This window comes from Protobothrops mucrosquamatus, unplaced genomic scaffold (assembly GCF_001527695.2).
Source record: "Protobothrops mucrosquamatus isolate PMUCROS unplaced genomic scaffold, P.Mucros_1.0 scaffold48, whole genome shotgun sequence".
Taxonomy (NCBI): domain Eukaryota; kingdom Metazoa; phylum Chordata; class Lepidosauria; order Squamata; family Viperidae; genus Protobothrops; species Protobothrops mucrosquamatus.
In genome coordinates this window covers 1,260,338-1,272,527 of record NW_015386430.1, presented here as the reverse complement: position 1 = coordinate 1,272,527, position 12,190 = coordinate 1,260,338, and the positions used below count along the sequence as shown (strand labels likewise).

At 36.9% G+C, this 12,190-nt stretch overlaps 1 protein-coding gene across 1 annotated transcript in view; it reads left to right on the top strand.

Annotated features, from left to right (window-relative positions):
* PDE1C (phosphodiesterase 1C) overlaps positions 1-5,784 on the top strand; it is a 244,100-nt gene extending 238,316 nt beyond the window's left edge. Inside the window, exon 18 of the mRNA XM_029283292.1 lies at positions 5,612-5,784. Within this exon, the coding sequence (XP_029139125.1) occupies positions 5,612-5,784 (173 nt within the window). The remainder of the gene's footprint in view (positions 1-5,611) is intronic.
* Positions 5,785-12,190: the final 6,406 nt, after the last annotated feature.

Here is a 12,190-nt window from a genome sequence, read left to right as displayed (position 1 = left end):
AGCACACTGCCACCCCCTATTCTCCTGGCTCCTTCGCCTATGCCCCCCTCCGCATCACTTCCTCTCCTTCCTGATGCCGTTGTCATTAATGTGCCCCCTGTCCCTCCCCCCAGGGGCATTTTGGGCCGTACGGCCGGGTCTGATATCCTCGCTGCCTTTTCCTTGTCATTTAGCTCCTGTTTGTGTGGATCCACCCATTTGCCTGACCTACCCTCATCTATCCCTGCTGGCCCCGTTTCTTCTGATTTCCCTATGTGCCAGGCTGTATCACCACCTAGTCCCATCCTATTCCTCCCTCTCGTCCGGCTGTGGTCAGCTGAGCTGCATGCTGACTCGGATCCACAGACTCGGATCCACAGCCCAAAGCGAGTGCGGGGGAGTGGTTAGTAGGCACACCAACAGTAACAGCACCAGGAAGGAGAGAAAGGATAAGGAGGGGAGAGAGAGAAGTTGTGGAACTGGAGTGCAAACAAGGGGAGGCGGGACATTTAAGGCTCAGTTAAGATGAATGGCCCTATCATGCGGTCAATCTGTAAAAAACTAGGTTAGCAAGGCTTATAAGAGATCTTTCTCCACCCCAATGCTTTACTCTGAAGACGCTGGCAGTGGACCAGCGAAAGCTAAGTTTGTTTTAACATTGTAAATAGTTGTTTTTATTGTTTTAAATTTTTTAACAATAAACAGCTGATTTATATTTATCCCGGAGTTCGAAGATTGTGTAGTATTAAATAGATATGCCCGGGATTCGGATTTTTACAGTTATTAAATATTAAATATATATATATATTTGCATGCTAGCATTCCTGTTTCATATGTGTACTTGCATTAATATTTATTTTTGTCTCTAGATCACTTGAATTCAAAAACCAGCATCAGTAATTAGCTGCCTTATGGAATCAAAGAAAACAAAGTATAAATAAAATTTTCTAAAAAATAGTCACTGATTTTGAAAAAGTATCTTTTTTTTGTTTCTTAATATTCCAAGAAATATGAATACTTGTTTTTCTTTTCTTTCATATTGTTTTCTTTAATAAAGTTCTACCATACCAATTTTAACATAAACATATTTGTGATTTTCTTTCTTTCTATGTAGCTGGCAATGTATCAAAATTTTGAGATCAATATACATGAACACATTTATCAAATAACCTACCTAAAATTCCTCTTTGGTCAAGGATACGGAAAACTATTGAAGGCCGTTTTGGATTCTGAATTCCTTCTGCAACTGGCATAGCAACTTACCCCCTCCTCCTTAGCTTCCCATGTTGTAGTTTGCTGACTTAGATGTTCTAAATTCCCCAATTATGGAGTCAGACTGAGAATGAGAAGGGGAGATCCAAAGCTGAAATCTTTACATAACTATGTGAAAGAAATTATCATGTTTGGGATTTGGCCTGGTTGAACACGAGATTACATTGAGCTGTAATCATAGTCTCTACTATTTCTGGAAAGGTTTTGATAGGTTTGAAGAACTACGCCCACTCAGAAAGATAAACTCTGGGCTACATAAAGGACAGGTTCTTCTTCTGCTTGACCACAAAGATTCAAGAAGAGTAAAAATAAAAGCTACATACTTCAAATCCAATTGGACATACTAAATCTTGAGACAAAGCAGAATTCCTTCAAAACATCCCCAAACTATGGCCTATAGAAAGCTTCCTGCACAATTTGATGTTAAAGAACTGCAGGGACTTTCCCTGCAAAATAAAAAAAAGATTACTTTTAATTCTATTTTCTCTAAAAATGGGATAGAGGGAGAATGGAGACAAAGTCAGTAACTTAGGTATATTTACAAGGAAAGGGTTCATATTGCTTTGAAGGAAGAATATTGAATGCCTTAAATAGAAACTAATCAAATTAAAAAATACAAATTACAGACATTTTTCTTTTTAAAGCAATCAGATATGTAATCTGTTTCTGTTAATTTTGCTTTGTTTTATTTTCAACTAAAAGTCAAACTTTGATTCAAGACATAGCATTTTGTGTGAATCTACAAGTGATGTTTTTTTCCTATAGTATTCTATGATTTTCTATGTAGAATAATCCATGTTAATACCAGCAATCCTGCAGTAACTGTTTTTTTCGTAATACTAGTTAAGTGCTACAGCACCTAAATTTATTTCATGTGTCAAACAATACATAAAGTCAACTATAAACACATGTATACAATGTCTATAACTTCTATGTCACAGGGGGGAAAAGATGGCTGTCAAGTGTACAAAAACGTTTCTGTTTGCTGGAACCATTTGATTAAATGAACCATCCCTGAGGAGATGTGGACATTTTTGGTGCCAGTGGGATGGTTACAAAAAGATCAAAGCACTTTATCTTTAACCCTGTTGCTGTTGGTACTTGAGGTGAAGAAGAAATGGGAGAACACCTTTTTACTGCCAATTCTCTGATTCCACAGAGATCAGAGACAGACAACAGAAAAAACCCTTTCCCTTCTAGGTGGGAAAATCAGTCTTTTTGGTGCAAGGAGAATGGTAATTCCAAAGACCTCTGCTTTAGTTTCTGCTTTTCCTGCCACCCAAAGCTTGGCAAGAAAAATGGGAGAGATGGTTTTGAGGCAGAGAGAAAGTGATAGAAGGCTGCCTGCACTAGCCTCTGGAGGCCATTAGGGTAGCTAGAACCTGTCCCTAAAACTACCATAATCCTTGCAATCTGGCCAGCAACAGATTGTTCTAACTTTTCATTTTCTTCATCATCCTTCATGTGGATGTTCTATAGGTTCCCCAATCTTCTGTAGAGCTAAACTCACAGGGGGGGAAAAGCCATATAACATTTTGCATGCCAGTTTAAAGTAGCTAATTCATCACAGTGAATGTTTTGAAGTGGTAGAGCTTAGTGAGAAAGATGCCCAGGTTTTAATTAATACATACAGTACTTGTGTTCTGGCAGCAGCTCATATGCTCCACTGAATTTCACAAAATATACAAAGTAATAAACCTCTTGGTACCCAATCATACTGTATTTACCCTTTCTTTTACAGCTAATTAGGAACTTTTAAAGAATTTTTTTAAAATATGCCCAACACTTCTCCAAACAATGTTAGTTGGTATTGCTAGTTTTTATATTTATTTACTTGTTTATTTCGTATATTTTTATCCTCTATTATGCAATTATTTCTCTCAGGAATATCTTAAGTAGGTCTCAAATCTCAGGTTTCTCAGGTGGTGAAACAAACAAACAAACAAACAAAAAGACCAACCCAGGCATACAGTTTTACTAAAAACAAAACAAAAAAAATTACTGGGAAGGGAGAATCAGGAAAACTAGTTCTTTTTTACAGTCTTACTTAATGGTCAGTTGTAAGTGCTTGTTGGGAGAGGGGGGAGGATTCAAGTCAGCCTTGATTCCTGGTGACTGTCTGAACAAGTCCCTGTACTTTTTGTGACAATGTTTGCCATTGCCTGCTTTCCAAGTCTGAGAGAACAGGACTGGGACATGCTTTTTCCTTTCTTTGGCCAATTCTTTTGGCCATCACACTTTTGGTAAGGGTGATCTTTTGGAAGAAAAGCATTCTAAATCAACTCACTTTCTTTCTTGCCAAGAATGTGGGCCAGTAAATTTCTCCCCATTATTTCTAGAGAGCAAGAAAAAGTAACATTCCTACATCTGTTCTTTCTTTTGCCAGTGGATGGATGGATGGATGGATGGATGGATGAATGGATGGTATTCTTCTTCGCCTTAATATTATTTCTGAGGCGCAAGTAAGGCATTTCTCCAATGGCTTTTGGTTCTACTAGCTGGCAGGAAAAACTCAAATGTGCTTCTGTTAGAGTCTTCATCTCAGAGGATCTTTTTTGGAAGATGGGAAAGAGAAAATCCAATTGTGGGAATGTATATTCTGAACTGATGGCTGCTGAAGATTTGAAATTCATTTATTATAATCAGAAACATTAAGAACAACCTGTGGCCTTGTCCCCATAGCATAGTTATGCTTTGACAACAGAATTTTTCTCCTTATGGTGTTGTCCTTGTCTTATCTTCAGCTCATGTGTTTAAGACATCATTTGTTGTGAAAGTATAAAAATAACTTTTTCCAACTCCAAGACTGCCTCAAGTAGTGTAAGCTCTCCAGTTTTAGTATTGTACTTATTATAAAATCATGAATTTCCTTGGAAGTGATGTCATCTAACCAGTCCAGGGTGTGATTACAGTTGTATTTCTGGGATGTTGGCAGCTGCAGACACAATCCTCTTCAGTTCAGTGCCCAGCTCAAATAGCCTAGCTGCTTCTCTCCAAGGGTTGGTCCTCTTCATTAGCACTTCATTTCCTAAATCCCTTTCAGATTTTTCTCCTTTCCATTTTTCACATAAATTATTTCCTGGCTTCTAACATAGTTGTAGACAGAAGAATTATCCTCTACTATTTCATGTAAAGAAGCAGAGGATTTTTTTCCCCTTATTTCTAATATTATGCAGTGCTTCAAAAAGTGTTTTGTTGCACATGGGTGGGCCCACACAGGCCTATTGGCAATTCTTAAAATAAACAGCATCTTTTCCAGTTGTCCTTTATGCTGATGCATTAAAGATTTGCAGACAGTTGCTATATTATGCTCAAATCTGCAACACCACATAGCATTTCTTCATTATTTTCCTTGTACTTGTCGGTTATCAATCCCACCAGACCATCAGTTCTTCCACTTTCTCACACCAAGCTGGATGTGCAGTCCCTTTTCTCTTGGCTATTTCTGCCCTGATCTTTCTGGAGAAATGCCCAAAAGGGATGTGAGACAAGGAACAGTTATATCAGTGTAGTGAAAATAAGCCATATTGTGGATCTTCTGATTCCTGTTACTATGTCCGGATTAGAGGATATTTTCACTTTTGGCTGGTAACTTGTTAAGCTGGGATGGCAGTGAAATCAGAGGAGAAATGATTTTCCATCATAATGGGTACACTAATGAATCCAAACAATGTCACTTGACAGTGACACAGCCCAGCAGGACTGGACCTGGTAATAAGAGAGACCAGTTGTTATGCTGATACTTAAGGCCAACTTGAAAATGAGTGGGTAATCCTTTAACTCAGAAAAGACCTTGCATCAGCCTGCCAGTTGTCTGAGATTTGACAAAGGTGACTTTTACATGGGCTAAGAGCTGTACTTCAGTCAAACAAAGTGGTGCAACATCTTAGAGAATGTGACTTAAGACTGTAGGTGATCAAGCAATGCAGATTCCTCTTCATGGCCCCCAGACTTGTTTCACATTTATAGAATACTGTAACTATCCAAGGTCTTGATCTAATGTGGGTGTTCACTACTCTCATGATAAACACAATCAAGATTCTGTTACTTTTGTATGTCAATACATATATCTGTGCTTCTGTAGCACAGTTTATGGGTTTAGTGCAAATATTAAGAAGGGTTAGATTTGGAAATTTAGAAATATTCTAAGATAAATAACTACTAGCTATGCACCTAAGCTTTTCTCCATTTGTAGCCTTTTTTGTCCCAATTTTCCTCCTTCTGCCCAGTATATGGAAATATCTGCTTCTTACTTTCTCATATATGGTCTACAATGTGGCTGAGTAATAGTATAATAGGGATTAATGGGACTCAGCAGCTGATTTATTTCCATTACTTCTGTTTTTATCTTCTGCTCTAGTTATCAAACCTGCAATACATCAGTCCAAGAAATCTAATTTTGCCTCTGCAAATACTACCTTCCCACCTTTCCAGAAGAAAACTGAGGACTACTTGGTGAAATACAAACTGCTTGACCAGAGGGGCAGAATGAAGAAGATTCAGCATATCTCTGAGCATTGGAATAGGAAATAGGCCAGGTTTCTACTTATAAATGAAGGACACTTAGAAAATTATACAGATTATTCAGCCAACAAGCAAGTATGCAATTAAACAAATATAATGGAAGCAATCTCCTTAGTTCTCCCTGATTCATCAAAAATGCTTCAGATGCAGCAGCAGAAAATTCTTACCTATGTCTATATAAAAGACTGAAAATTTGCATGTACTTTATGACTATATGCAGGTTAACCGTTTCTGCTTTCTGTCTCCTAGTACAGGGCTTTTCAACCAGTGGTACGGGTACCACCTGTGGTACATTGGCACCTGACAGGTGGTACGCGACCATCCTAGAAAAGTGGTAGCAGGGGAGGGGAATGAGCTGAACCTGTGGCAGCACCGCACAAGCCTGAGCGAGAGATGGCTGGAGCTGCAGGGCTGTCAGGGCTCAGCGGAAGCACCAGGATCAGTGCCAGGCTCCAGCTGGAGCTCGGTGCTGATCCTGGTGCTTCTGCTGAGCCCTGAAGAAGCACCAATCAACTGGAAAGTAGCACTGATCCTGGCACTTCTGCTGAGCCCAGAAGAAGCGCTGATCAGCTGGAATGTTGCAGCATCTCCAGGGTCTTGTGATTTACATTCAGATGCTTGGCAACTGATTCATATTTATGATGGTCACAGTGTCCCAGGGTCATGTGAAGTGACCAAAACCTGCTGCAACCACCCAGCAGATGGGGGGAATAAAAACTAAACACCCCCCACCCCACCTCCGCTGCCAATCCTCAACAGAAATGCTCGCAACAATGAAAACCTCGGATAGGAGGAAGAGCGCCACCAGGCGGACAGGCAGGTGTCTTGCTCAGCTGTGGCTTGGGGGGCACTTTTTTCAGTGCCATTGTAACTTCGAACAGTCACTAAGCGAACTGTTGTAAGTCGAGGACTGCCTGTACTTTATAACTTTTTTCCTTTTTTTTTTGGGTCATCAAGTTTTTGACACTTTGCTAGGTGACTGGTGGCACTTAGATGTTGCCATATCCTAAAAGTGGTACAATGGGTGAAAAGGTTGAAAAGCTCTGTCCTAGTAGATGAATGGCATGGTCTGTTATGCCAATATGTAACTTATTTGGCAAGAGTATTTGAATTCAACTTTATGGAAGGTTTTGATATTGGGAGTGGATTGTAGATTAAACATGAAGCAGTACAGGATGATGAATGATGTTGATGATAATGATGATATGTTGGACAATTTATGTTGGACAATGTTGGTCCAACATAAATTGATAGCTAGTTTGGTTTTTTTTAACTGCAGCATGGAGATAAGAAAAGGTGACTAACCCAAGTTATCCAGTCAACTTGTATGCCAAGCTTCTATCTAACACATAATCTTCAAAGTACACCACTACTGGTTTCCATATATGTAACTTCCAGACATTTAGTTTTCCCAGACTCTTGCAAATATCATTTTTCTTGAAAAGAATGGAACTCCTCTTGAATTCCACCTCCATTTCATTACTTAACTTTGTCTCTTAATGGTCTTTCTTTCTGATTTGTGTATATGTGTGTGTGTGGTATTTATTTGTCTGATTTATCTCCCACCTTTCCTTCAAGAGCTCAAGGTGACTTTCATGAGATCTCCATGCATTCTATCCCCATAAGAACAATCCTGTGAAGTACATTGGCTGGCAGAGTCATTCAGTAGATTTCCATGGCTAAGTGTGGACTTGAGTATCAGTCTCCCCACTCACAGTCTACCGTTTTAACCATAATATCACACTTACTCTACAGTACATTGTCCTAGAAATTAGAAGACAACACATGTAGGGTAAAGTGAAGAATCCTTTTCTTTAGGCCAATGTCTTTGTGATAACATTTTTCTCAACTTTATATTTAATCACACTATGCATTCACAATAGAAATGGGAAAATAATTTGATCACTGCTTAAGTTTATTTGATTATAAACATTGGTGAATCTCACTGATCATAAACATTGATGAATCTTTTCCTGCATGTCAATTTTAGTTTTGAATTTGGATGGGAAAAAAAGATGAGGGATAAGCAAATCTTTCAGCCTGTACAAATAGCCATCCATAAGAATAAAAGTTTTGCATTAATCAGTGTAAAAGTGCCTATTGGCTTCCTTCCACTACATTTTAAATCAGCTACAGCACGGGTGTCAAACTCGCAACATCATGTGATGTGTCACGACGTATCATGACTTTTTTCTCTATTGCTGGCAATGGAGTGGGCGCGGTTTTGGCGTGATGCATCTGGCCTGCGGACTGGCAGTTTGACACCCCTGAGTTACAGGCTGTGATCAACTTATGATCACAGCCGAGCTCAAAATTTCAATTGCTAAGTGACACATTTGTTAAGTGAGTTTTGCCTCATTTTATGACCTTTCTTGCCACAGTTGTTATATAATCATCTCTGTTGTTAAGTTAGTAACATGGTTGTTAAGTGAACCTGGCTCTCCCATTGACTTTGCTGTCAGAAGTTTACAAAAGGTGATCCCATGGCTCCGGGACACTGAAACCATCGTAACTATGAGTCAGTTACCAAGCATCTGAATTCTGATCATGTGACCAGGGAATGCTGCAACAGTTGTAAGTGTGAAAAATTGTCATAAGACACTTTTTTCAGTGCGGTCTTCAAATGATCTGTTGTAAGTGAGGACTACCTGTACCTGAGGTACCTACTCCGCTCTGCTAAATGATGGGACATTTTTATTTGTCTAATGATTTACAATGCCTGTAACACCTGGGCATTGAAATTCAGCACATGCATAGGCAGATCACATACATATATTCGGAGAAATTACTCCATATGTTGAAAATGCTTTCCTGCTTTATCTGGTTTGGTAGTTTACAGATTGCTTTACCATCTTAGGTCAAACAAAGGCTTGTCATTCCTGGAATATGGTAGGGAGGGATGCCATTTGCTCTAAGAATTTCATAACTCAAAGAGAAAATATATTTTGACCATGTATTGATTGTGCCATTAGGTTATTTGCATAAATGCTTGTATAAAATAAAATATTCTATTCTTTCAGAATGAATTTAATGTATAGGTCTGCTCATTTTCCTATTGCCACTTATTTATTTATTCTGGACCAGCCTCCCAGGTTATAGGGTTTTGTATGTTTAGGCTTTGGAAGCAAGTCCTTATATTAGAATAGACAACTATTTTTGTTAGGGTATCTGATAGAATAGCAGAGTGCTACCACCTAGTGCTCAACTGAAGTAAATACTATCATCATTTTTTGTTGTTTTACTTTTTATTTTACGCATTGTAATTAAGAATGCATTTATCAACCACAATATATGCTATACACTGAGTAATCCCTTAAGTTATGAACCTGAAAATGTATCTTAATTTTCTGGAAACAGAAAATAGGAGAAATCAAACATTATTTTTAACAACAGTTTAAAAATAAAACTGGAAATTATGTAAGATCATGAATTTTTGAAAAAAAAATCAAACTTTTTGCAAGCTTTGTTTTTGATTTGAAAAGTCAGAAAATATTTTTTTCTTTGATTTAAGTTAAAGATTTAATATATCATTGCCTGTGTTCATGTACAAAACTAAAGCTTGTATTAAGTTACCAAAATCATTGGAACAATTTTGTGTGTGTACTGTATGAGGAACAAAGGTAGAAAAGACAACCTAGTTAATACTCCTATACAAAAGCAACAGAGTGAAAGACAAAATAGAGTTAAAGAGCAAATCCCTAATTACCAACATGTTGCTATTTACATCACTTTGTCTTCCTCCTCCTCCTCCTCCCCCCCCTCCTCTTCTCTGAATGAAGTAATTCAGTTTGAAAAATAGCAAACATGAAAATACAATAAAAAAGCAAAGAAAAATCTGACCAATTAGATTAGTGTTGTTTCAACATGTACCGCTGTCCATTTTAACCTGTGCCCAAGAAACAATATCCAAGAAGACTATTAATTCAATACATTTATTAAGTTACATGTTATTCTTGCCGAATAGATCCAAATACAACCGCATTTTCAGGAATAATATAAATACAGTCATTGCATTATGTGTATGTTGGTTAGGAGCTATGGCTTCCTTTGTCCTTTTTTTAAAAATAACACATTGAGGATGAGAAACCAAGAAAGACAGGAAAACAACTTTTTGCTAGAGTATAAGAGAAGAAATAAGTTCCAGATTTGCTTTATTTGCATAAAGAAGAAACATGGATTAACAGGAATTTAAAGCTCTATAAATTACCTTAGGAAATTGTTTATAGGAGATCATCTAGAGTTCAAAGACTAAAATTGGTCAGATTAGGATCTTTTCACAACATATTCATATTATCTTTTATTATGCCATATAGATTCTGGTCCCTACTTTTCTTCCTCCTTTCTCCTCTTTTAAATCAAACATAAACATGCTTTTCCCGTTTTAATGATAATAGTCTCTATCCAGTTGGTTGGCAAGGGTGACAACCATACTGCAAAAATCAATAACTTAATTAGTATAAGTGTCCTGTATTTTCCAGAAATAAATTATCATGTTAAAAATACATATCCAATGGGAAGACAGGAAAGAGGGTGCCTCTGAAATGTGTGTTGCTTGTTTTTTATTTCACCATATGCCTTTTTGGAGGAATACAATTACTTTTTTATTTGACTTTTAACTCGGTTTCAGACACACTGATGTTTACAGTGAATGGGAAAGGAATTTCTTATGACATTAAGAAGATTGTCAATAATTTGGTGCCAGTCAACACATAGGAAACCAAATAGCATTAAATAGCTTCTGAAATAGAAGATGGATTTTTAAAAATTTATTTGAATTTGCAGTGCTTAGATTCTCCTATATACCTTGAATAATCATAGATAAAGCCATAGTATTGCCACATTTCAGGTAATATATTATGCAAGAAAGGCAATCAAAGAGGCATAGTACATTGATATATGACATGTATAATAGTGTATATTTGACTTGGATAAGTTATGGCACTGAGCTAAAAAGCAAATAAAGTGAACACCTGTTAATTAGAAAAGCACATCTGAAGATTACAAGAATTATCTACTCAGACAATTTATATTCTAGTATTTTAGTACATTACATAGCATATGTACACTACAGGCACTTTACTTCTAGAAAGCTCCTTTACAGATGGCACAGCATTTTCTAATATGAAATTTGTGAAAATGGATTGCATAAGGTTGCATTACATCCTTATTTGCTAATGAGGAAAAATGCAATGCAAATTGTTTGTACAAATGAAGCTAACAGACAAGCATCATCCTTTAACTGCGATACATGATTAACATTAACAGCTATGGACTTGCTTTGCCATTGGTAGTAGTCTGTAAATGGTGCAAACTTCAATATAAATAGTCAATAGAGAAATCATTCTCATTTAACTCCAAGGAGGTTATGTTTTATGAAATAGCAAGCAAGATCCTCATCTCTTAAGTCACTTACAAATCCAAGGTGATAAATGAGATCTGTGACAATTGATCTCAAGTTTTCCTCCATTCATATCACTTATAAAACAGGCAAGAAATGACAGATAAGCATCTTCATATAGATCAATCTTCTAGTTCCTTTGGATGTATCAGACTCCCAAGTATTTATATGAGAGTTGAAGTTCAGTGAATTAGAAATTCTGGGCACAGCTTACGAGAATAATGTACAAAATATAACTGTTGACAGAAAGTGATCCACATTTTAGTCCAGCAGAAGGTAAAGGCTGCAACAGAATATTGTAAACCATGCAGATTCTGTGAGTAAAATAAAAAGTACCTTAGCTATGATTACCTTGTGCATAATCTTTTGATTTCTGATTTTTCTTATCAGTGAAAATGAATTATGTTACAAAAGTATAAAAAGCTAACTGGGTTGAATATTGGTATAGAGAATATCTCATATGTAGGTTGGGAATGTGTGCATGAGGGCCATGTGTATCTACCAATATATGTGATGGATATTGGAATTCAATTCTACCAGTCATGATTTTTAGGAGACTATGAGGAAACTATTGTTCCTGCAATTGCGTAATTTGTAGATAGAGGCACTAAGTACTCTTGAATGATCAAGAGTACCCTTTAAGGAGCAGGATCAAATAAGAAAAGGGAGAAGAAAAACATTACAAACAAATACTGAGACAATGATTACTATACATCAGAAAAAATGTTCTGAAGTAAAATAATAATAAAGAAGGTCTTTTTTACTCTGTTACAAAACAATTCTGAAATATGGGAAAATAAATCCATGAGTGTTTAATAAAAAGGACTGAGAAGGAGAGACTGGGTATAATCTTTTTTAGTCAGTTTTCTAGTGCTTACAAGAAATTTGTGGTTGCCTAGTGGATTTTGCTTTTGATTACCTTAAATATTAACAAGACACTGAAGTTTGTTTTGATGGAAAAGACATAATACTATAGAAAAAACATGAGCCACATCTATATTTAATAAACTATGACTC